Source organism: Helianthus annuus, chromosome 16 (assembly GCF_002127325.2).
Source record: "Helianthus annuus cultivar XRQ/B chromosome 16, HanXRQr2.0-SUNRISE, whole genome shotgun sequence".
Taxonomy (NCBI): Eukaryota; Viridiplantae; Streptophyta; class Magnoliopsida; order Asterales; family Asteraceae; genus Helianthus; species Helianthus annuus.
The window spans coordinates 130555067-130581053 of record NC_035448.2 but is presented as its reverse complement, the minus strand read 5'-3'; the positions used below and the strand labels follow the sequence as shown (position 1 = coordinate 130581053).

The window sequence follows — 25987 nt, the reverse complement described above, 5'->3', positions numbered from 1 at the left end:
CTTTGACTTATGTAGTATATTGATGTCTTTATGGTTTGGATAAAACTTATTAGTGGTAGTCATGTTGTAAAAAACGTAAACGTTCCGTTTTGGGTTTTTATCAAGGGTGTTTTATGTTGAAATGGTTTACCGTATAAAACAGGTGTTAATGGTCTATGTACGAACGGGTCATGCCGGAAATTCTAAAAATTTATCCTCCACGTTAAGATCTTTTGAAAATGATAAGTTAGGGGCGTTTCAAGTTGGTATCAGAGCCGAGGTTTGAGGGATTCGAGCACAAGTAATAGTGCTTGAACTCAAACTAACGGCTCGCTCAAAAGTGTGCTCGCTCCAAGACCGCTAAGAGGTAAAGATTTAAATTACCGGTAAATATAAGTATGCACAATGTGTTCATGGCATAAGTTTTAAAGTTATGTATGCTAAGAAGTGATAATGTGGGTAAAATGAGAAGTACTCCCTGGACCCGTGTGGCTGAAAACGGACCCGGGAAATGGTCGAATCAGCCAAAATTTAAGTTCAGCAGCGTTTCAGCATTCGGGAGGCCGTCGCCGACGGGCTACTCAGCCGTCGCCGACGCCCCCCTTTGGACCGACGCCTTAATTGGCTGTCTACGGACAAAGTGGCCGACGCCACATTTTAAAGCCCGTCGCCGACGGGATGTGAGGCCGTCGCCGACGGCCAATGGAATTTCAGTCCGCTAAAAATTTTTATTTGGTGTTGTTTTTCGCATTTTGAGTTTCCGGTTTGTCCGAAAGCCTATTTAATGATTATGTAGAGTCCATATAAGGCCTAATAAGATATATGTAATCACAAATAGTGGTTACGGTGGAATGAAAAATTGTAAAGTCGAAAGTAATGTGTCGAATGACACTAAATGAATGATGAAAGTTTAAAAAGGAGTAAAATTTAAAATGTAAGAATGCAAATGAAGTAAATACGGACTAGTGAACTATGATATATTGAAAAGCTTATGATTCGTATTAAACGCAAAACATGATATTGTGTAGATGGCAGATGCAAGAAGTGTTAATGATGATGATGATACGGCTCGTCAAGAAGCATTTAATAACAAAGTCACAGAAGTGGCGGAAGGGGTTATGCAAGCTAATCTTTCACGATTAGCTCAAGAAGTAGAAAGTAGAGTGTTGGGAGTTGTGGATGCAATGATGACTAGCAAGATCGAAGAATTGAAGGAATTGATTGAGGGATCTAAAGGTAAAAGCAAGGAACGACGATGCACATATAAAGATTTCATGGCATGCAATCCTGCAACGTATGATGGCAAAATCAATCTGATAGCATGCCAAAGATGGATTTTGAATATAGAGGCAATATTTATACGAAGTCGGTGTGATAAGGAAGATCAGGTGATGTTCGCTACTGGTCAACTCTCTTTTCAGGCGAAAGATTGGTGGGATGCGTATAGCAAGGAAATAGGTGAGGATAAACTCCAAATAATGACTTGGCAAGAATTTAAGGAACCCTTCATGAGACATCACTGTCCTCAGTCAGCCATTGATAAGATTCAGGAGGATTTCTTACGCCTCCGATAGAAAAACGAGACGATAAACGAAATATCAAACACTTTCATGGATAAGATGAAGTTTTGCGGAGATTTTATGAAGACCGAAAGAATGAAGATGAACCGCTTTTATGGTATACTGAAGGCAGAATTTAGGGAGTTCATCACTCCCTCAAAAAGTGAAACCCTTGACGAGCTTATCAATTTGGCACGGGATAGAAAAATTGAGATTAAAAGACTGGAGGAACGTGGTGAAAAGAGGTCGACAGAAAAGGGGATAAATGCAAGTCCATCTAAAAAGGCGAGGTTCCAAGATCAGGGAAGGAAAGATAAGTCGAAGGGTGGTATTACTCCTTGCAAGACATGTGGGAAACTTCATACTGGGGAATGCCTTTTGGGTAAGAAGGGGTGCTATAAATGCGGTGAAGAAGGGCATACATCCTACAAGTGCCCTAACAACCCGAAGACTTGCTTCAACTGTTTCCAGAAGGGGCATATTAAGTCGAAGTGTCCTAAACTCCAGCAAGGATCGAAGAAGGAGGGAAAGAATGAGGAAAGCTCTAAGGCGAAAGGGAGGATGTTTCAAATCACATCCGAAGAAGCCAAGTCCCATCCGAACGTGGTTTCAGGTATCTTTTTATTAAACTCCATACCGGTTTATGTTTTGTTCGATACCGGAGCCACTATGTCGTTTATTTCAAATGAAATCACACAACATCCTTCATTTAAGATTGAACGAATGCCGATACTTTAGAGGTAGAAATAACCGATAGTAAGAACTATGTGTTACACGAGATTTGTAGAAATTGTAAGTTCACTATAGAAGATGAAGAATTCGATATCGACCTCATACCTATGGTTTTGGGGGAATTCGAAATGATAGTAGGTATGGATTGGATGGCACGACACCGCGTGGAGATTAATTGTGAAAATAAGGTAATGCTTGTCCAATCTCTAAGTGGAAGGCAACCGAGTATTCAAGGGGAGAGAAATGTGGAAACAAAATTGTGTACCCTTGTTCAAGCCATTATATACGTACTTAATGGGAGTAGAGCATACCTAGCTTATGCAGTAGACGCTCGACAAAGCCTCCCGAAGCTTGAAGATGTTGAGATCGTGAACAAATTTCCGGATGTATTTCCGGAGGAATTGCCGGGACTTCCTCCCAAACGAGAAATAGAGTTTCGCATCGAATTGAGTCTGGGTGCGAAACCGGTAGCGAAGGCTCCCTATAGATTGGCTCCCACCGAGATGCGGGAGTTAATGACACAATTACAGGATCTACTAGATAAGGGCTTTATACGCCCGAGTGTGTCACCATGGGGAGCACCGGTCCTATTTGTAAAAAAAGAAGGATGGATCGATGCGCATGTGTATCGACTATGGGGAAATGAACAAAATAACCATAAAGAACCGTTACCCCTTACCCAGAATTGACGATCTTTTCGATCAGTTACAAGAGGCGAATTGGTTCTCAAAGATAGACTTACGTTCGGGATATCATCAAGTCAGGGTACAAGAAGAAGATATTGCAAAGACCGCATTTAGAACCCGATATGGACATTACGAGTTCCTAGTTATGTCCTTTGGGTTGACGAACGCTCCAGCAGCGTTTATCGATCTTATGAACCGGGTATGCCGACCCATGCTGGATAAATCTGTGATCGTGTTCATAGATTAAATTCTAGTCTATTCGCGAAGTAAGGCTGAACATGCGAGACATTTGCGTGAAGTACTTGAAACTCTCCGTAAGGAAAAACTTTATGCGAAATTCTCAAAGTGTGCCTTCTGGTTCAGAGAGGTGCAGTTTCTGGGTCATGTGATCAATTCGGAAGGTGTTCTAGTAGATCCATCAAAGATTGAGGCCGTAATGAAATGGGTTTCCCCGAAAAATCCAACTGAAATAAGAAGTTTTCTAGGCCTCGCGGGGTACTACAGAAGGTTCATACAGGATTTCTCGAAGATAGCATTACCCTTAACAAAACTGACGAGGAAGAAAGAAAAGTTTGTGTGGGGTAAAGAACAGGAGGAGGCCTTTCGAATATTAAAGGAGAAACTATCGAGTCCCCCGGTCTTGACATTACCGGATGGGACTGAAGACCTGGTTGTTTATTCAGACGCTTCACATCAGGGTTTAGGTTGTGTTTTGATGCAAAGGGGAAGGGTTATCGCATATGCTTCACGATAATTAAAACCACATGAAGTAAACTACCCAACACACGATTTGGAATTGGCAACGGTAGTGTTCGCCTTAAAGATTTGGAGGTATTATCTATATGGTACGAGATGTACAATTTACTCGGACCACAAAAGCCTCAAATATTTCTTCGAACAGAAAGACTTGAATATGAGGCAACGAAGATGGTTGGAACTGATTAAAGATTACGATTGCGATATCCTTTACCACCCGGGAAAGGCGAACGCGGTGGCAGACGCGTTAAGCCGAAAAGATTCTCCACCTCCGATCCAGATAAAATCCATGAAGATGACAGTTACTCCATGTTTACTTGATATGATACGAGATTCCCAAATAAAGTCGCTTGGAGCGGAAGACCCGAAGAAAGAAAGAATAAAAGAGATAGCCGAGAAATTAGAAGAAAATTCGATCGGACTCAGAACAAGATTCGGTCGAATTTGGATACCACGATTTTGCGAAGTCAAGACCGCTTTACTCAAGGAGGCTCATAAGTCACGGTACTCAATTCATCCCGGGGCAACCAAGATGTACCCGGACTTGAAGACCAATTATTGGTGGCCGGGTATGAAACACGATATTGTAACGTATGTCTCGAAATGCTTAACATGCTCCCAAGTGAAAGCAGAACATCAAAAACCATACGGGGAGTTACAACCTTTGGAAATTCCGGTCTGGAAATGGGAGGAGATAACTATGGATCTGGTAACCAAGCTTCCTAGAACGAAAAAAGGGCACAAGACAATATGGGTAATCGTGGACCGACTCACAAAAAGTGCCCACTTTTTACCTATTCGAGAAGCTTACTCTTCTGAGAGAATGGCGGAAATTTATATGAATGAGATCGTATCTCGACACGGGGTGCCCATGTCAATCGTTTCGGATCGGGATACTAGATTTACCTCTCATTACTGGCAGAAGTTTCATGAAAGTATGGGCACGAAGCTACACATAAGCACAGCCTATCACCTTCAGACTGACGGTCAATCAGAACGAACCATCCAAACGCTTGTTGATATGTAAAGAGCTTGTGCCTTAGATTTTGGCGGGAATTGGGATGACCATTTACCACTAGTGGAATTTTCTTATAATAATAGCTATCATAGTGGTATTCAAATGGCTCCCTATGAACTATTATTCGGGAGGAAATGTAGAACTTTTGTGTGTTGGGGCGAAGTTGGACGGAGAGAACTTGCGCAAAGTGATTTAATAGCAGTGACAAATGAAAAGACTGATTTGATTAGAGCCCGACTGAAGGCAGCCCAGGATCGGCAAAAAGCTAATGTGGACAAGAGGAGGCGTCCTATCGAGTTTCAAGTCGGAGATTATGTTTTGCTGAAGGTATCTCCATGGAAGGGTATAATCTGTTACCACAAACGGGGTAAGTTAGGCCCTCGTTATATTGGACCTTTTAAAATCTTGGCTCGAGTTGGAAGGGTTGCATATCGATTAGAATTACCTCCTACCCTAGACGGGATTCACAATACCTTCCACGTATCACAGTTGAGGAAGTGTCTTGCGGACGAAACAGCATTAGTGCCTCTCGATGACATCGAGTTGGACGAGAGGTTAAATTATGTCGAAAGACCAATAGCCATTAAAGACGTTAAGGTGAAGAATCTTCGCAACAAAGCCGTTAGACAAGTGTTGGTTCAATGGCAACACCGAAAGGGGTCGGAACTTACATGGGAAGCGGAGAATGAAATGAGGAAGCACTACCCTTTTCTCTTCGGTATGTAAATGTTTAAATTGTTATGTGCCCAGGTTTCGGGGACGAAACCCCTTTTAAGGAGGGTAGACTTGTAACACCCCAAGAATGTTTACTTGATAAGTTAAAAATTTATTTAAAACTTAACTTAGTTAATGGGATTTGATGCATGATATAAATAATAAAGGGGTGAAGTTTAAAATTTATTAAGTAGATGAACTTGAGGGACTAAAGGTCTAACATATCAAAAATTAAAGGTAATTAGAATAAAAGAGTTCAAAACCCCCCACACAGAGTTTTGTGTGGGTTCTGGTCGATCGAACAGGAGAGCAGAGCAAGTGTCACACCCTGGCTTTTGCAGAAGCGTGGATTTATTTGGTGTGACTTCTTAATACCATAGCAACAATCACAACAATGCTATATGATAAAAATACGCGTTGTTCATCCATTCATGTCGTTTAGAAAAATGCACAACAACAATTGTCTTAAAATGTCAACCGAATTACAATACAAACCATGACTTGTTTAAAATGAGTTCATTAGACTCAACGAAAGACTACCAACAAAACGAGGATTTGAGACATGCAACTCGTCCAGGAAGGAGTTTACACTTCCCAAACCTACGACCCTGGATGGCATCCTTATTTAGTGCGCAGCCAACATGCATCACCTGCCAGATCCGATTAATTCCCTGAAATACATGTAGTTTAAAAATATCAACAAAAAGTTGAGCGAGTTCATGTGTATGTGTATAAACCTTTGAAATGCGTCTGAATGTATGAAAACCCTGGTATGTAGCCATTAAGGAAACATAAAATAAAAGAGATCACCAATGGGTTGCAAAGCCACTAGTATGTGTGAAACGGTGCAGGAAGGACTCAAACCTAGCAACTTTGTACCGGGCCTCCAGCTGTAAGACACAGTCACTACTATGGGCCTCCCCGGCCTCATGGGTGTGGGCTCGCTACACCCAAATAGATCTATCACTCATGTCCCTCGGTCCAACGTCGAGAATTAATGGCCTTAAGTGTTGTACCCACCTTTCACATGATCTAAGTGTCTAAACCCTCCTTAAGCTAACCATACCATTTATAAAAGAGTCTGTAAATTGTAACATGTATTTCACCCCCGAAGTGTAAAACTGAAAACAGTTAAAAGAAAAGGGGGACATGAACTCACCGTAGTACGTCTTGAATCGAATCTCAAACTCTGTCCGCTACACGACAACCTACAACGTACTAATGTCTATTAGACGAATGGCCGTGCCTTGGCTTAGAGTTTAGTATTTTGAGTCACGTTTCTTATATTGTTCCGCGTGATAATTATTTGTCAAAATAGTTAATATTTTAACTTAATCATATGTCATGTTGGGCTATTTGTTCGTTTAATGTTCTAGTAACTCTTGTCTAGAAAATATTTACTAAGTGTTGGATTTTCGGAAAATTTCTCCATGGTCTCCTTTGTAAATGGAGGTGTCCATGCTTAATAGCAAATCATTTTCTTTTACATATATCCCGTAGATCGTTCTCAAATAACCAACCCGACATTTAGACATGCAAAGCATTACTTATGTTGTTTCAGCTTTATTAATCAAAACTGGACTGTTTGCGAGGATTTTTATAAAATAGATAACCTTCTCCAAAAATTCCCAAATTTTTACAAAATGTCTCACACGATCCAAATTTTATTATGTAAAAATATCGGGGTCCAGTTCATCACCAATATTTTATAGAAATTCATTTACCGACTGCAATCAGATTTGTTACTTTCTGATTGCAGTCTACGGAATAATTCACTAAAAAGTAATCGTAAGTCCGATTGACGGAATTCCAGTTGAAGGATCACCGTGACAACGGTGAGCATCTACAATAAAAATTCCATGAGCTGTTTCTACTCAGTTTTTTAGTTATGACTCCGAATACAACACACTTTTTCTGCAGTAAAAACACAGCTTGAGCTGCTGTCTAAAAACAGTCCTTTAAAAATAGTAAACAACCTCGAAAAATTACGATTCCAGTGCCATTTGATCGGTTGTTCATAAATACATAATTTAGGCTTCAGAAAATCAGTTTTTCGATTTATAATGGTCCAGTTACAGCCTGTTGAAGTCGGCTGAAAATGTAAATCAACATGTTTCTTGTTCATATTTCTTGTTTAAACTTTTTAGTGTTCTTGTAAATTTCAACATACTACATATCTTGACTAAGAACAAAATGAAGCAAGGTGTAAGACTTACTACTAGCACAAGGCTAGGGTAGAAATTCTAGTGTGAAGATGATGGGAAAAGATGGTGAAAAAGACTAGAACAAAGCTCCTTTGAATGCCCTTCAATTTGCAACCTCCATGGATCACCTTCAAAGCTTTGAATGGGACATGATAATGAAGAAGATGGTGATGTGAAGTGGTGGTGATGGCTTCGGCTATGGGGAGCCGAAAAAGAGAGAGAGTGAGTGAGGAGTGAGAGTGAATTAAAGGCGGTGATGATATAAGGTGCATTGGAACTCACTAAGCCACTCTAGGCAATCCTAGAGAAATGATTACTTAGATTTTTGGCCAACACAATTAAGAAAAAAAAAATCCAAACAAAATATATGGTGATGATGATGGCCGAGATTTGCTAGGGGGGGGGGGGGTAAATTGTAAAATTTGATAATTAGTGGGTAAATAATTAGGAGGTTAAGGGTATTTTCTAGAATAGTGAGTGCATGTCATGTTCCTATAGTGTGTGGGGATTTTTGTGACCATAATTATTTAAGAGTAATGAAGTAATGTTTCTGACAAAATTTTGGTGACTCGGGTAATGTCCAGTTGTTCGGTTACGTATCGTTCCGTTAAAGTGTTAAATTGTACCGCATTGTGTCTTTTATGCATCTTTTTGTAACGAAATTAATTTCCAACACTTAGGAAAGCGTTCAGGACCATTTAGTCGATTCTCTGTATAATACGAGTGTGTTAAAAGCTGAATTGTTGCTGAAAATGCAGAATTCTGCACTTAAACTGAGTTTTAGGCATTTTCCGGCACTCAAACTATCACCTAGTGACACAGTCTTATGGTCCTCACTTCCTACACTCCATACTCGTGTAGTACCCTGTCCCTGGCTCATACTGGCCTCAATATAGTGTCTGTCTATGTGCTGGCATTGTCAGCACGTGTCTGAGTTATCCGCTCACTATGCTAACTGTGCTTTGGGCATCAGGTTTGTCACTAAGAGTCTGTATAAAATAAGTGGAGTGACTGCATGTGAAGGGATGCACATGTATGTATGTAACATAAATCAGTAAGCAGTTTAAAGTGTCAGTTGTAATCAAGCACAGTCATTAAGCACATAATTAAAGTTAATTAATTTGTACAGTACCTGTATTTGTGAGGGTTGTCACATTCTCCCCCCGTTAAGAAAATTTCATCCCGAAATTTTAAGTTCTACTTCTAGTTGCAGGGGTCTTGGGGAAAAAATGTGGGTACTTGGCCTTCATATGATCCTCACGTTCCCATGTAAATTCTGGGTCGTGTCGTGCATTCCATCGAACTTTGACGAGTTTGACACTACTCTGGCGTGTCTTGTTAACTTTCCAATCCATAACCTCAACCGGTTCTTCAACAAAGTAGAGTGTGTCGTCGATATGAACCTCGTCGGCAGGAATGACAACTGTCTCTTGAGTTGGACTCTTTTTCAGGTTCGATACGTGGAATGTATCATGAACGCCATTAAGTTCAGCAGGTAAGTCCAATTTGTATGCCATAAGCCCAATCCTTTGCAGGATTCTGAAAGGGCCAATGTAATGCAAATTCAACTTCCCACGCTTCCCAAAGCGTGCCACACCCTTCCACGGTGAAACCTTTAACAAAACCATATCCCCAACTTGAAACTCTAAAGGTTTCCTCCTTTGGTTTGCATAGCCTTTCTGTCTGTCGTGAGCTGCCTTGATGCACTCTTGAATTTGAAAGATCTTGTCTGTTGTTTCTTGAATTATTTCTGGGCCAACCAGCTGTCTATCACCCGCATCAGCCCAGCATAGCGGTGATCGACACTTGCATCCGTAAAGAGCTTCAAATGGTGCTGCTCCAATGCTTGTGTGGTAGCTGTTGTACGAAAATTTGACCAATGGTAAGTGATTGTCCCAGCTACCACCCAGGTCCATTACACATGCTCTCAGCATATCTTCCAATGTTTGAATTGTTCGTTCACTCTGGCCATCCGTTTGTGGGTGAAACGTTGTACTCAGATTTAACTGAGAACCAAATGCTTCTTGGAAAGACTGCCAAATCCTTGACACAAAGCGTCCATCTCTATCAGAGATAATCGAGAGAGGCACTCCATGGCGTGCAACAATCTCCCTCATGTATATTTCAGCAAGTTGACTCGTGTTGTCCTTCTCCTTGATTGGCAGGAAGTGCACAGCCTTTATTAGATGGTCTACTATTACCCAAATTGCATCATTGCCCTTGGGCGTCTTTGGCAATTTCGTTATGAAATCCATGGAAATCTGTTCCCATTTCCATTTGGGTATTTCAGGTTGCTGTAGAAGACCTGAAGGCTTCTGGTACTCGGCTTTAACTTTGGCACAAGTTAAACATTTGCCAACATATACTGCAACATCGCCTTTCATCCTGGGCTACCAATAGAAATCCTTAAGATCTTGGTACATTTTATCCGCTCCTGGATGAATCGAGTATCGTGACTTGTGAGCCTTATCAAAAACAACCTTTCTCAATCCTCCAATCCGAGGAACCCAAATTTGTTTCATGAAACACAAGGTTCCTTCCCCGTTTGGTACCAACCGCTTCTCCATCACACGGAGGTATTCATTCTCGATATTCCTTTCTTTGAGAGCTTCTCTCTGCGCGGCATGAATGCGCAATGAGAGATCCGTCTGGATAATCATTTCCAAAGCCCTAACCCTTATGGGCTTAATTCTTTCCTTTCGACTTAGGGCATCAGCGACCACATTCGCCTTCCCTAGATGATACTTGATTTCACAGTCGTAATCGTTCAATAGCTCAACCCAGCGTCTCTGTCTCATGTTAAGTTCTTTTTGACCGAAAATGTGCTGTAAGCTCTTGTGATCAGTGAAGATTATATATCTTGTGCCATACAAATAATATTGCCAGATCTTCAGCGCAAATACCACCGCGCCTAACTCCAAGTCATGCGTGGTATAATTTTTCTCGTGTACCTTCAGCTGGCGCGAAGCATAAGCTATGACTTTCTGTTGCTGAATCAACACGCAGCCTAAACCCCGACGCGAGGCGTCACAATATACCATGAAGTCGTCCGTGCCTTCGGGTAGAGCTAAAATCGGTGCGTCACAAAGCTTGTTTTTCAACAACTGAAACGCTTCTTCTTGCTTGTCGCTCCAATCAAACTTCTTGTCTTTCTGTGTGAGTGCGGTCAGAGGTTGAGCGATTTTAGAAAAATCCTCAATGAACCTTCGATAATAACCAGCCAACCCTAAGAATTGTCGAATCTCGGTTGGCGTTTTTGGAGTCTCCCAATTCTTGATTGCTTCAATCTTTGTAGGATCCACATGGATCCCATTTCCATTAACCACATGTCCAAGAAACTGGACTTCGCGTAACCAAAACTCACACTTCGAGAACTTAGCGTACAGTCTCTCCTTTTTAAGTAGCTCTAAAATAGCTTTTAAATGCTGTTCGTGCTCATCCTTAGTCTTCGAGTAGATCAAAATATTGTCAATGAATACAATTACGAACTTGTCGAGGTACGGCTTGCAGACTCTGTTCATCAAGTCCATGAAAACTGCTGGTGCGTTTGTTAGTCCAAACGGCATAACCAGGAACTCGTAATGTCCATATCGAGTTCTAAAAGCAGTCTTAGGAATACTTTCCTCTTGTATCCTCAGTTGATGGTAACCTGATCATAGATCGATCTTCGAGTAGAAACATGAACCTTGTAGTTGATCGAACAGGTCATCGATCCTTGGCAAAGGATATCTGTTTTTGATAGTCAACTTATTAAGCTTGCGGTAGTCTATACACATATGAAAACTACCATCCTTCTTCTTAACGAACAAAACTGGAGCTCCCCAAGGCGAGAAGCTTGGTCTGATGAATCCCTTGTCTAGCAACTCCTGAAGTTGCGTCGACAACTCCTGCATCTCTGATGGTGCAAGTCTATAAGGTGCCTTAGCCACCGGCGCGGCGCCTGGGACTAAGTCAATATGAAACTCGACTTGTCTTTGTGATGGCAATCCTGTCAGGTTTCTGGAAAGACTTCAGGATATTCCCTTACGACATTAATGTCTTCTCTCTTTGGCTCAGCGGCTTCCTTATTCATGATGTGTGCCAAGAAGGCAACACATCCCTTCTTCAAACATTTCCTAGCCTTCAGGCAACTGATGATCCTTAAGGGCGTATCACGCTACTCTCCGTGAACTACAATCGTCTCTCCATCGGCCATTGGGATGCGGATGGTCTTTTCATGACAAACCACCTCGGCTTTGTTGCTAGACAGCCAATCCATCCCTACTACCACGTCGAAGCTTCCCAATTTGACTGGCAGTAGATCCAAAGTGAACTCATGTTCTCCCAATCCGATCACGCCTCCTCTAATGACTTCATTTGTTTCAACCAGCTTTCCATTAGCCAGTTCGATCGAGTACGGAACGTCTAACTTACTAGCAGTTAACCCAAGCATATTCTTAAATTCTAACGATACAAAGCTATAATCGGCACTAGTATTAAACAGAACAGATGCATAGCGTTGGTTTATAGGGAACGTACCAGTGACAACATTCGGGCCCTGGCGTGCTTCCCTAGCTCCAATGTTGAATACCCTTCCACGAGCTTGGTTGAGCTTAGGGCATTCCTTTTTAAAGTGTCCGGCTTCTCCGCAGTTGAAACATCCCGGTCCTAGCATGTTACCATTACCACCTTGAGCATTGTTTGCTCCCAGATTCCTAGTTTGGTTTCCAACATTTCCCCGATTACCATTTCCACCATTGCGATTCCCATTTCCGTTCCCACCGCGATTATTGTTACCAAAACCTCTATGACCATTGTTTCCACGACCAGCACCTGTGCCAGCCCAGCAAGTATTCTTCAAATGGCCCTTCTTACCACAAGATTCGCATCTCCTCAACCTGCACTGGCCCGAGTGATGGTACAGGCATATGTCACATTTGGGCAAAGCTGTAACGTTCCGTACTTTCGCGCTTTCTTATTTTGGCATATCAAGTTGTACTTTCCTTATTTAGAAACTTGTACTCCCTTTGTATTTCATTTCGTTTCAATTTGTAATCCCAGACTATTGATCATAATGAAAACGAGACTTTTGTTCATACTTACGTGTTGAAGTTACGCAAATACTGGTGTTGAAACATTATACAATTATGAATCTTGATTCTTGATTAAACACTTGAAGCACGTTAAACAATGTAAAAACATCGAATCCTAACCCTTGATGAGGAATCGTTTTAAAATCTGTATCACAAAACACGTTTAAATTTTTATAATCATTTTCATCTTATTTATTTTATTTATTATTTGTTCATTTATCTTAATTAGTTGTTTATTTAACTATTTAAAAAAAAAAGAAGAGAAAAACTAATTAATTATCTTTTTTTTATGTAATTAATGCATTCTTTTAATTAATTATTTATCTAAATTATTTATTAAAGAATTAGATTTATCTAACCTAGTTAACTAATAAGTTAACAAGTGAGGGATTAAGTATGTATTTTTAATCAGACTAAACTACAGGGACTGTTTGTGTATGTTTTGAAAGTTAGAATATGAAAAACAAAATAAATAAAAAAAAGGGGCTGGCCGGGACTCGAACCCGCGACCAGACCCGTATCGCACACACGCACAAACCACTACACCACACAAGTGTTTGGTGTAGAACTCCCAAACACAAACTTTAAATTAGCAAACGCGCGTATCATCTTCTTCACACAAATGACGGCCCATATTCCAGATCCCTGAACTGAAGCATTCAACTCACAACTTGACCTTCGGGACTCTTGCCTCCACGACTTCCGTAACCGATTAAGAAATTAATCACGCATCATAAATTCGATCATCTATATTAACCCGTTTACCCCATCATTTTTCATCTTCACATCTCTTAACTCACAAACACCCCCTGTTTCGAAACCGACGCCGCCGGAGACACCCGCCGCTGCCGGAGCACTTACCATCGCCGGAGAAGACGATCGGGTCCGTCGGAACACGCGACACCCCTTGTTCGGTATATACATTTTCTCATTTCAATTTCCTTTCGTTTTCTGTCGATATACTTCCTGTCCCATTCAGATGCTTAACCTTTGGTATAACACATTCATAACAATCTACGTTTCTCTTGTTAACCTTTGGTATAATAAACGTTACAATCGGAGAAGACCACCAGAGTATGGTCGGAGACAAGAAAGACGACATCGGAACTCGTATCGTTGCCTGAGCCGTACAGTGAACGACGGAGCTCGACTCGACCCATTTCGGTATACGCTTCTTTCAAACCAACTCATATATGTTTCATTCATACACAATTGAACTGGTGATTGTTAATAGGAACTCTTTGGTTTCTGTTAGACTAATATTCAAGTATAAATTGAATCGAAGACTTATCAGTGTCGTTCTTTTCTTTCAATAATAATGATGACCGACGGTTTTTGTTTAAAAGAACTGATGATCATAATCAAACACAAAATTTATCGCTGCATACAAATCTTCTTTTGGGTAATATAATCAGAATGGAACTTGCTTTATATTTATATTTTAAACAGTTAGTTTCAAAATTTGGGGTTTACTTTTAGAGATGTTTATTTTATCTTAGTAAATAACTGTTTGTTGTAACTAATTATAAGATCAAGGTTTATTATTTTAAACCCAAATGATTTATTGATTTATTTATAAGTTTTAGACATATTTGTAATATCTACATAATTATTTTTTTAAACTATATTTATTGGAAATTATATCTAGCATATCAAATATTAACAAGATCGTTATCAATTAGGATAATCGTATCCTGTTCGTTACTTTGGATTTCCCAATCTTACTCGTGCGTTATTCACTACTAGAAAAAAGACCTTTAATGACACAAGAACAATGACACACATTAATCTTATGACACGTAAACGTGTATGTCATAAAAAAAATGTCATCATTGGTAAAATCTGAATATTTTATGACACCTATATTTGTGTGTCATTTTTTAAATGTCATTTAAAAAAAAAACAAAACACATTAAAATATGTGTGTCATCGTTGTGTGTCATCTTATAATTTTTATGACACTATATATGTGTGTCATCGTTTAGCTGTGATTAAAAATCATATTGAAATATGTGTGTCATCGTTGTGTGTCATCTTATTATTTTTATGACGCTATATTGGTGTGTCATCATTTAAAAATCATATTGAATTATGTGTATCATCAGATCATTCTGTGTTATCTAATTTATGGGGTATCCAAAACCCGAACCCAATATCACCCGACCCGAAAAACTATCATACCTGAATTACTTATCTGAACCAAATGAAGGGTGAAACCATAACTCGGTTGAACTTAACCAGTGGATATGATTTTGGTGTTTCGGGTTCACCCGAAAAACCCGACAAACTATTAGAAACAATTTCAAATTCCAATATATTCTAAGTAATTTGAGAGTTGGGAGGTGGAAAAACGGGATTCTATGGGGGCAGGTTGTGATAAACTGAATATGCATAGTCAATTTATGTATCACTACAAGAAATTTAAGTGATAGTGGCAACACTTTCGGTGGCGTCAAAGGAAAGTCGCTGCTAAAGTCCTTAATCTGGAACACGGGCCTTTCAAGTGATCTGGGCCTTTCCTTCCTTAATCAAATGGATAGGGTTTATCCCTGAATAAAGAAGGAGTAAAAGTCTCTCCTTGACTTTTAGTGGGCATTTTCCCTCCACACCAAATATGCACATGGCTCTCTCTCACACCACAACACACATTTACTTTACCACTGCACCACCTTGACCAGTGGTGGAACTAGACTTTTATGACTGCTAACGCTAAACTAGACATTTGTACCGATTAATATATGTTTTCAGGTTTTTTTATAAAAATTTAGACTTGGAAAAATTACAGGTTTTGTCCTTTATCTTAATATCATTTTTCAGGCGGTGTCCTTTTCAACATATTTTGACAGGTATTGCCCTTTATAGGAAAAATCCTTGCACATATTGTCCTTTACACCTCGGTTAATATTTCTTGTTAAATCTGGTCAAATAGGGGTAGTTTAGTCTTTCTACACATTTATTTGTTAATCTTTTTAATAAAAAAAATCTTTTTAATATATTAGAAAATTAATATCGTTATAAAATTAAAAATCTTTCACTCTCTAAACACGTACACACACAGTACTGCCTCTCTCTCTCTCTCTCTATATATATATATATATATATATATATATATATATATCTATCTCTTTATTATCTCCCACAATCATCCCCATCTTCTTCATCAAAACATCAGCCACCTCCACAACCCTTTCTTCTTTCAAGAGCCGCCCCATCCTGCCAACATGCCGACAACCACCAACCCCACCGCACCTCCCTCCTCTAACCACCAACAACCCCACCACAGAAACCCCAACCCCACAACTGTTCAAATTGCTCGGCGCTCAACGCTCGTTTGATGCTCGCTCGGGGAAAATGCTCGGAATTTGTTCGTTCGATTCAGCTCAATTAAAAAAAAGACTCGGTTCGGATCGTCTCGATTTGTAAACGAACTGAGCAAGAGCAAATGTCCGCTCAGTTCGGTTCGGCTCAGTTGGCTCGATTTATTTTAAATATATATATATATATATTTGTGTTTGTGTGTGTATCATTTTTAATGAAATGGCTAGAAACCAACATAAACAATGTTTGGTCCAAGATCCAAAGAGAGCTCATTTAGGTAATTCGAATTGAAATCCAATACCAATAGTCCATTATCCAATACTTAAATGTCTGTTTGAGTAATTGAGTCAAAATTTCAAATACTAAAATGTGAAACGTTAATCAATGCTCAAGTCTCAACCCGCCATTTGATTCAGAAGTGCAAGACCCTAATCAAAACCCCCATTGGCCATCGTTATTCGATTTCTCCATCGTCACTCGCCAAGACGCCAACTTGCCAGGATTTACCTTCAATCGATCCATTCAATTTCAAACTTCCGATAGAACAAGGGTATGTTTCAATCGATCGACCATTTATCTTCCCGCTTAGTTAATCTCGATAGCACTAGTTGAGTGTTTTTGTATTCGTTGTTATTTGTTAAATTTTTACATGTGTTCTATCTTCCCGCTTATTTAATCTCGATAGCACTAGTTGATCGACTCGCTTTTGTGGTTTGTTCAACTAGTTTATAGCAGGTCAACCCGTTAGCCGGTCTAAGATTTTTTGTTTTAAATCTCTAACACGGTATCTAATAAGAAACTTTTTATTTATATATGTACATTGATATCATTATTCAAGATCTAACCATTCATGCACCGGTAGATTATTCTAACACAGATGGAACAAATCCAGGTTAATTTTACTTCACATGGAGTCAAGATTTCAAATTCAGTAGCCTTTACAAGAGTTGCCCACATCAATTTAATCCTGATACCCGAGAAACCCGACCCGGTGAAACCTGAACCGAACTAACCTGGGAAACATCTAGCTGAATCTAGTATGGTTCAGTTATCAGTTAAAATATCTAGACTAAAAACCCAAAAAAACCCGAAACCTGAGAACCAAACCCAAAGATAGGGATGACAAAAATACCCGAGCCTGACGGGTATACATATAAGGTATACGTATTATAAAGTTATTATTAATTCATAATAAAAGTTATATGTATGTAATATACATTTTTAATTTATAATAGTTGTTTTATAAAAAAAATTATAGTAAAAAATGAATTTGGAAATCTCAACGTATATCTTTTAACAAACTAATGGGTATATCTGATACCCGTGGGTATACCCGATACTCGACGGGTAATTACCCGACAAATATCCCACGGGTGTTGAGTCGGATATGAGACACGATTTTATAAACGGGGTATGGGTATAGGATTACCAATACCCGACCCGAACCCGACCCAGAACCATCCCTGCCCAAAGAACACCCCCTTTTATAATTCACGCGCCTCTTCTGAAATAAAAAAAAAATCATCAATTTAGAACTTCAATCTTTTCTATTAACTCCCACACCCACTTCCCGGAATTCTCTCTAAAACTAAATCCATCACCCTCTCAGTTAAAACACTCAGTCACATCAAAATTGAACTTCATTGACGGAGAATAAAAATTGAACTTCAAACGCCAGGCCGCTTCACCACTGCAACCGCCGGAAAACAACGAATCGCCTCACCACTGCAACCGCCGGTAAATTTCAACTGTTTACATCATCTGCTTATGAATTGCGAGTTTTATTTTTTAGTGTTTGTTAATTGCGAGTTTAATCCATTAATAGTTTACATCATCTGCTTCAAATCTGTCGCTAGGGTTTTTGTAATGTAGAATATGTCTCATAACATGTTAGTTAGGGTTTTGATAATTATACAAAAGTATATTTGGAGAAAGTTTATACCTCCTAGCAAGATCCACAAGTGCAAGTTGTAACTTGAAAGTACATTCGCCACTTGTATGACTCACCCTGATGGTGTCTCGTTTTCGTTTTTTTACTTGATACATTTGAGCTAATCTTTTAAATTGGCCTGTTTAAGATCAAATACAACCCAACCCAACCAAATTTAAGAGGTGAAAACTCACATCATGCAGTGCTTTGTAGTTCAGTCTCTCAACATTTCTCTTTGTAGTTATCAGGCCAAAATCGCCATCTTTTGTACGCGATTCTGGTAAATCTTCTTTATCTCTAGACATATCAAGCCCTTGAATTTATCTAAAAGTAGATGGCGATGGTTTAGTAGACCTTGACGATGATTTTTCGTGTATGCGCTTGGATGGCGAGGGCATATTAGTTTAAACTATTTCGTGAATAATAAAATCTGTAGGTTTTGTGTTTTTATTTCTGTTCATAGATGTGATTAATTATGTCTGAACTATTTGAATTTGAGAATTTTGCGATGTCCCTGACCTTCATCTTCTTCATCGTCTTCTCTGTTCATTTCTAGAATGACGGCGGTAACGCCGTGAGTTTGAAACTCTGAAAATATAAGTTAACATTAAGCTATAAAAATCTTCTCATAATGAGTTTGTTCTTCAAACTGATGTCGTTTCGACCGTGAGTTCGAAACTCTGACATTGCCTCTGAAAATTGATGCTTTGGGGATCAGTTGCAGCAATTCTACTAGCCCGAGTTTTCTCAGTTACAATTTTTCTTCCGTTAAATTCTTGAGAAGCATTCGAATCGTTTGATGGTTAAATTTTAGACACTTAAAGTGACCGGGTAAAGGATTCAATTAACGGTCGAGTTCATGCTTGGAAGTGGAAAAGGCGTCTTTTGGCTGGGTTGGAAGTTAACGAGCTGCTGACTTTATGCAGCGCTTTGTTTGGTTTCGAGCTGAAAAATAACAGAGCTACAAGTGCTTTGTTTTTTGTACATTTCTTCTTCCACTATTTTTGTTAGTAAATTTTTCTTTATTTTATGAGTCTCTTCGCTATCATCATCCATCATCGTACATGTTAATAAAAGTGATCATCTGCTGGATTTTCTTTGGTGGCATGAAGTTGCTACTATCACCCTCCATAGGTGTATTAGAAGGACAAAAGTAAAAATTATTGTGGTATAAACTGGGAGGAGAGTCTGAAGCATTGGAGCTTTCTTAAGAAAAACAATAATAAACATTAGATTTAATATCATGATCAAAAGTATAAGCTAAAATATGATCATCCATAAGACCATAATGCATGAACTAGAACTACTAGATTCATTGGCATTTGGCAAAAGAATAGGAGTTTCATCCAAAATCTGATCGTCCTCTTAAGAAATTGAAGAACCATTCTGTTGTTATTTTGTTTAAAAATTTACAAAAGTGGTCCTTGTAATTAAATTTGATTTATCTACATATAATGTCAATTTGGTTGTTTAAGGGTAAAACAGTTATTTAATTCAAACTTAACGGAATTTTTAACATCAGTTGGCCTTAATACAAAAAAAGTTAGTGACCTAAAAGTGTTATTTTGGGTAAACCATAGGAATCTCTGTGTAATTAACTCTCTTCTTAATTAGGAAGCAGATTTAGCGATAAAAGGAGCCTAATCCCGGGTATGATTTTCCAAAAGGTGTTATTTTGGTTGCAGATCGGTTGTCTACAAGAAAGGACAATGACATCATCATATTGCCCTACAATCCCGGGTATGATTTTCCATTTAAATAACTATTCATAACGAAAAAAACTATCATCTTGATACTATTCGACTTAATTGGGTTTTTGTAGGAGACATTCATAAAGAAAAGGGATATTTACATATATCCCCTTATTAAGAGGCTTAATAACATATTTACCCAATCCAGTAAATCAATTACATATTTCCCATTTTTTTAGTTAAATTACCTAGTTAGCCTTATATTCCTTACTATTCCAGTAGACGCTTTCTGGTTTGCATCTTTGATTCTTTTTAGTTTTTGTATAGCCTAAATTAACAAGTTTTATTTACCTCTCAATAGTTATTAGAAGCCTGTGTTATCAATAAAATAAAATTCCTCTTTTGAGTTTTGATTCTCCATATTTCTAAACGAGCATTTTTTTTTTTGAAACCGGTCTTGCTTGTCTGAAAGTTTGACGCTGGTAGGGCCATAGATTTTTTAGAGGAGTCATTAGGTGTTTAATGAGTTTGTTTTTGTTTCATTAACACCATTAATTGGTTTAAGATACTTTGGTGACATTATTTTGTGATGTGTCTTTGCAAATTCTTTATAGTATTAATTTTGCATGCAAGAATTAATTTTAATCTGAATTAAATTTCTTCTTTTTTATGTGTGATTGTGTTATGCTATTTAGTTCAATTAAACAAAATTGTTAGTATCAGTTATTTAGCTTTTAAGTAGAATTTTGTTTTCTTTTACAAAAGGTGACTCTTTATATGATTTTTTTTTGACATGAATGATATTGTTTTGGAAGATCAACGTTGTTGAATAATTGAGAAATATTAGAGTGATTGATGGTATTAGAAAAGGGAAATATGTAAATAGTTAGTTAATAGGTTCATTAAGTGTAAAATAGTAATTTAATAAGATTAATTTTAATAAAATGGGTAAATATGTAATATATATGGTTTAGGAAGGGGAAATATGTAATTGATTTTAAGGGTTGGGTAAATATGTAATAATTGATCTTAGTAGGGGGTATATGTAAATGACCCTAAAGAAAAAAACTATTATATTGATATTATTTGACATAGTTTGGTTTTTGGTTTTTGGTTTTTGTAGAAGACATTGGGTTTTGGCAGTTTTGGACATGAAAACATATACTTGCTATTATCTTGATTCTATAAGGAATAGCACAATCAATTCGATGTTGAGGCAAATTATTGATGCATAAATAATATACATTATCGAAAAATTATATTATATTTTTATGATATATTTCTTAATTTTATAGGGCAATGGCCTTGTATGCTATACAAACTGTCAATTGGGTTAAGGCTAAGGTGAGCACTTATTTCTTATTGGAAGAAACATATCAGTATTTTTATTTGTGTAGTGTACATGTGTTGAAATTGTAGCTTTAACATCATCGACTGAATTGGAATCTTTAATTGTGTAGTGTCCATATCAGACGGGAGGTACTGAATCTGGCTATAATGTGTTGAAATTCATGAAAGAGGTGGTTGAAGAAGGAATTGAAATACTAGCCAATGGCAACGTAAGTACTATTTTTAAATGGTTACTTTTGGAGTGTTATTAGTTTGTTAGCTAATTAGTTGCAAAACTTTTTTTAGATCATTGAATTTAGTTTATAATTTTGGGGATTTTGATGAGACTTGTGTGTTTGATTTGCATATAAAAGAAACTGGGTGAAAAGATAACTAAATAACCGGATGGAATGAGAATATAATTGTGTGGATATCATCTTTTTTATCATATCAAAGTGCATGTATTTAGGCTCTATAATTTTGTTTCTCATTAATTGTTTTTCATATCAAAGTGTATGTATTTAGGTTCTTTAATATTTTTCTCAGGATGAGGATATTGATGGAATACGTGAAGGTGTTCGAGTTATGGGGCAACTTTGTTTTCAAGTGACTATTTTAGATGTTGAAGTATGTACGATAAATAGTATTTTTTTTGTTAACTTAAGATATTTGAATTATATTTTACATATGACTATGAAATGAATTGCTTTGGTTTTTGTGTATTTTGTCATGAAATAGATTTATATATTGTTTCAGTTCTCTAAAGAAAATTTGAAATTCTAAAAAAAATTAAACAATTAAAACCGTGACACGCAATGCGTGTCATAAATGTTGCCATTAAAGTGATAAACGTGTGTAATTAAAATGTGTCATCAACGCGTGTCATAAATGCGTGTTATTAAGATGTGTCATTAAAGCGTGTCATTAAAACGTGTCATTACTCCTTGCAAGACATGTGGGAAACTTCATACTGGGGAATGCCTTTTGGGTAAGAAGGGGTGCTATAAATGCGGTGAAGAAGGGCATACATCCTACAAGTGCCCTAACAACCCGAAGACTTGCTTCAACTGTTTCCAGAAGGGGCATATTAAGTCGAAGTGTCCTAAACTCCAGCAAGGATCGAAGAAGGAGGGAAAGAATGAGGAAAGCTCTAAGGCGAAAGGGAGGATGTTTCAAATCACATCCGAAGAAGCCAAGTCCCATCCGAACGTGGTTTCAGGTATCTTTTTATTAAACTCCATACCAGTTTATGTTTTGTTCGATACCGGAGCCACTATGTCGTTTATTTCAAATGAAATCACACAACATCCTTCATTTAAGATTGAACGAATGCCGATACTTTAGAGGTAGAAATAACCGATAGTAAGAACTATGTGTTACACGAGATTTGTAGAAATTGTAAGTTCACTATAGAAGATGAAGAATTCGATATCGACCTCATACCTATGGTTTTGGGGGAATTCGAAATGATAGTAGGTATGGATTGGATGGCACGACACCGCGTGGAGATTAATTGTGAAAATAAGGTAATGCTTGTCCAATCTCTAAGTGGAAGGCAACCGAGTATTCAAGGGGAGAGAAATGTGGAAACAAAATTGTGTACCCTTGTTCAAGCCATTATATACGTACTTAATGGGAGTAGAGCATACCTAGCTTATGCAGTAGACGCTCGACAAAGCCTCCCGAAGCTTGAAGATGTTGAGATCGTGAACAAATTTCCGGATGTATTTCCGGAGGAATTGCCGGGACTTCCTCCCAAACGAGAAATAGAGTTTCGCATCGAATTGAGTCTGGGTGCGAAACCGGTAGCGAAGGCTCCCTATAGATTGGCTCCCACCGAGATGCGGGAGTTAATGACACAATTACAGGATCTACTAGATAAGGGCTTTATACGCCCGAGTGTGTCACCATGGGGAGCACCGGTCCTATTTGTAAAAAAAGAAGGATGGATCGATGCGCATGTGTATCGACTATGGGGAAATGAACAAAATAACCATAAAGAACCGTTACCCCTTACCCAGAATTGACGATCTTTTCGATCAGTTACAAGAGGCGAATTGGTTCTCAAAGATAGACTTACGTTCGGGATATCATCAAGTCAGGGTACAAGAAGAAGATATTGCAAAGACCGCATTTAGAACCCGATATGGACATTACGAGTTCCTAGTTATGTCCTTTGGGTTGACGAACGCTCCAGCAGCGTTTATCGATCTTATGAACCGGGTATGCCGACCCATGCTGGATAAATCTGTGATCGTGTTCATAGATTAAATTCTAGTCTATTCGCGAAGTAAGGCTGAACATGCGAGACATTTGCGTGAAGTACTTGAAACTCTCCGTAAGGAAAAACTTTATGCGAAATTCTCAAAGTGTGCCTTCTGGTTCAGAGAGGTGCAGTTTCTGGGTCATGTGATCAATTCGGAAGGTGTTCTAGTAGATCCATCAAAGATTGAGGCCGTAATGAAATGGGTTTCCCCGAAAAATCCAACTGAAATAAGAAGTTTTCTAGGCCTCGCGGGGTACTACAGAAGGTTCATACAGGATTTCTCGAAGATAGCATTACCCTTAACAAAACTGACGAGGAAGAAAGAAAAGTTTGTGTGGGGTAAAGAACAGGAGGAGGCCTTTCGAATATTAAAGGAGAAACTATCGAGTCCCCCGGTCTTGACATTACCGGATGGGACTGAAGACCTGGTTGTTTATTCAGACGCTTCACATCAGGGTTTAGGTTGTGTTTTGATGCAAAGGGGAAGGGTTATCGCATATGCTTCACGATAATTAAAACCACATGAAGTAAACTACCCAACACACGATTTGGAATTGGCAACGGTAGTGTTCGCCTTAAAGATTTGGAGGTATTATCTATATGGTACGAGATGTACAATTTACTCGGACCACAAAAGCCTCAAATATTTCTTCGAACAGAAAGACTTGAATATGAGGCAACGAAGATGGTTGGAACTGATTAAAGATTACGATTGCGATATCCTTTACCACCCGGGAAAGGCGAACGCGGTGGCAGACGCGTTAAGCCGAAAAGAGTCTCCACCTCCGATCCAGATAAAATCCATGAAGATGACAGTTACTCCATGTTTACTTGATATGATACGAGATTCCCAAATAAAGTCGCTTGGAGCGGAAGACCCGAAGAAAGAAAGAATAAAAGAGATAGCCGAGAAATTAGAAGAAAATTCGATCGGACTCAGAACAAGATTCGGTCGAATTTGGATTCCACGATTTTGCGAAGTCAAGACCGCTTTACTCAAGGAGGCTCATAAGTCACGGTACTCAATTCATCCCGGGGCAACCAAGATGTACCCGGACTTGAAGACCAATTATTGGTGGCCGGGTATGAAACACGATATTGTAACGTATGTCTCGAAATGCTTAACATGCTCCCAAGTGAAAGCAGAACATCAAAAACCATACGGGGAGTTACAACCTTTGGAAATTCCGGTCTGGAAATGGGAGGAGATAACTATGGATCTGGTAACCAAGCTTCCTAGAACGAAAAAAGGGCACAAGACAATATGGGTAATCGTGGACCGACTCACAAAAAGTGCCCACTTTTTACCCATTCGAGAAGCTTACTCTTCTGAGAGAATGGCGGAAATTTATATGAATGAGATCGTATCTCGACACGGGGTGCCCATGTCAATCGTTTCGGATCGGGATACTAGATTTACCTCTCATTACTGGCAGAAGTTTCATGAAAGTATGGGCACGAAGCTACACATAAGCACAGCCTATCACCTTCAGACTGACGGTCAATCAGAACGAACCATCCAAACGCTTGTTGATATGTAAAGAGCTTGTGCCTTAGATTTTGGCGGGAATTGGGATGACCATTTACCACTAGTGGAATTTTCTTATAATAATAGCTATCATAGTGGTATTCAAATGGCTCCCTATGAACTATTATTCGGGAGGAAATGTAGAACTTTTGTGTGTTGGGGCGAAGTTGGACGGAGAGAACTTGCGCAAAGTGATTTAATAGCAGTGACAAATGAAAAGACTGATTTGATTAGAGCCCGACTGAAGGCAGCCCAGGATCGGCAAAAAGCTAATGTGGACAAGAGGAGGCGTCCTATCGAGTTTCAAGTCGGAGATTATGTTTTGCTGAAGGTATCTCCATGGAAGGGTATAATCTGTTACCACAAACGGGGTAAGTTAGGCCCTCGTTATATTGGACCTTTTAAAATCTTGGCTCGAGTTGGAAGGGTTGCATATCGATTAGAATTACCTCCTACCCTAGACGGGATTCACAATACCTTCCACGTATCACAGTTGAGGAAGTGTCTTGCGGACGAAACAGCATTAGTGCCTCTCGATGACATCGAGTTGGACGAGAGGTTAAATTATGTCGAAAGACCAATAGCCATTAAAGACGTTAAGGTGAAGAATCTTCGCAACAAAGCCGTTAGACAAGTGTTGGTTCAATGGCAACACCGAAAGGGGTCGGAACTTACATGGGAAGCGGAGAATGAAATGAGGAAGCACTACCCTTTTCTCTTCGGTATGTAAATGTTTAAATTATTATGTGCCCAGGTTTCGGGGACGAAACCCCTTTTAAGGAGGGTAGACTTGTAACACCCCAAGAATGTTTACTTGATAAGTTAAAAATTTATTTAAAACTTAACTTAGTTAATGGGATTTGATGCATGATATAAATAATAAAGGGGTGAAGTTTAAAATTTATTAAGTAGATGAACTTGAGGGACTAAAGGTCTAACATATCAAAAATTAAAGGTAATTAGAATAAAAGAGTTCAAAACCCCCACACAGAGTTTTGTGTGGGTTCTGGTCGATCGAACAGGAGAGCAGAGCAAGTGTCACACCCTGGCTTTTGCAGAAGCGTGGATTTATTTGGTGTGACTTCTTAATACCATAGCAACAATCACAACAATGCTATATGATAAAAATACGCGTTGTTCATCCATTCATGTCGTTTAGAAAAATGCACAACAACAATTGTCTTAAAATGTCAACCGAATTACAA

General features: G+C 38.7%; 4 protein-coding genes across 11 annotated transcripts; all 4 read left to right on the top strand.

Annotated features, from left to right (window-relative positions):
- Nucleotides 1–1598: 1598 nt before the first annotated feature.
- LOC110919591 lies at nucleotides 1599–2959 on the top strand. The gene is made up of 2 exons (XM_022163862.1): nucleotides 1599–2151; nucleotides 2277–2959. The coding sequence occupies exons 1-2, from the start codon at nucleotides 1599–1601 to the stop codon at nucleotides 2957–2959; spliced, it is 1236 nt and encodes a 411-aa protein (XP_022019554.1).
- A 1873-nt stretch (nucleotides 2960–4832) lies between these two features.
- Nucleotides 4833–5456, top strand: LOC110919592. Its single transcript, XM_022163863.1, has one exon. The coding sequence runs from the start codon at nucleotides 4833–4835 to the stop codon at nucleotides 5454–5456; it is 624 nt and encodes a 207-aa protein (XP_022019555.1).
- Nucleotides 5457–17568: 12112 nt separating this feature from the next.
- Nucleotides 17569–21710, top strand: LOC110917363. Of its 8 annotated transcripts, none has more exons than XM_022161931.2 (6): nucleotides 17569–17775; nucleotides 19654–19708; nucleotides 20783–20890; nucleotides 20955–21003; nucleotides 21120–21218; nucleotides 21535–21710. In XM_022161931.2, the coding sequence occupies exons 3-6, from the start codon at nucleotides 20811–20813 to the stop codon at nucleotides 21688–21690; spliced, it is 384 nt and encodes a 127-aa protein (XP_022017623.1). In that variant the 5' UTR covers nucleotides 17569–17775; nucleotides 19654–19708; nucleotides 20783–20810; the 3' UTR covers nucleotides 21691–21710. The 8 variants fall into 8 exon arrangements, 4 of the variants coding, with proteins under 4 accessions (XP_022017623.1, XP_022017624.1, XP_022017622.1 ...); XM_022161932.2 differs by having other exon boundaries at nucleotides 19636–19708; XM_022161930.2 differs by having other exon boundaries at nucleotides 19590–19708.
- Nucleotides 21711–24888: 3178 nt separating this feature from the next.
- LOC110919593 lies at nucleotides 24889–25512 on the top strand. The gene has a single exon (XM_022163864.1). It carries the CDS (start codon nucleotides 24889–24891, stop codon nucleotides 25510–25512), a length of 624 nt encoding a protein of 207 aa, XP_022019556.1.
- The last annotated feature ends 475 nt before the right edge of the window (nucleotides 25513–25987 follow it).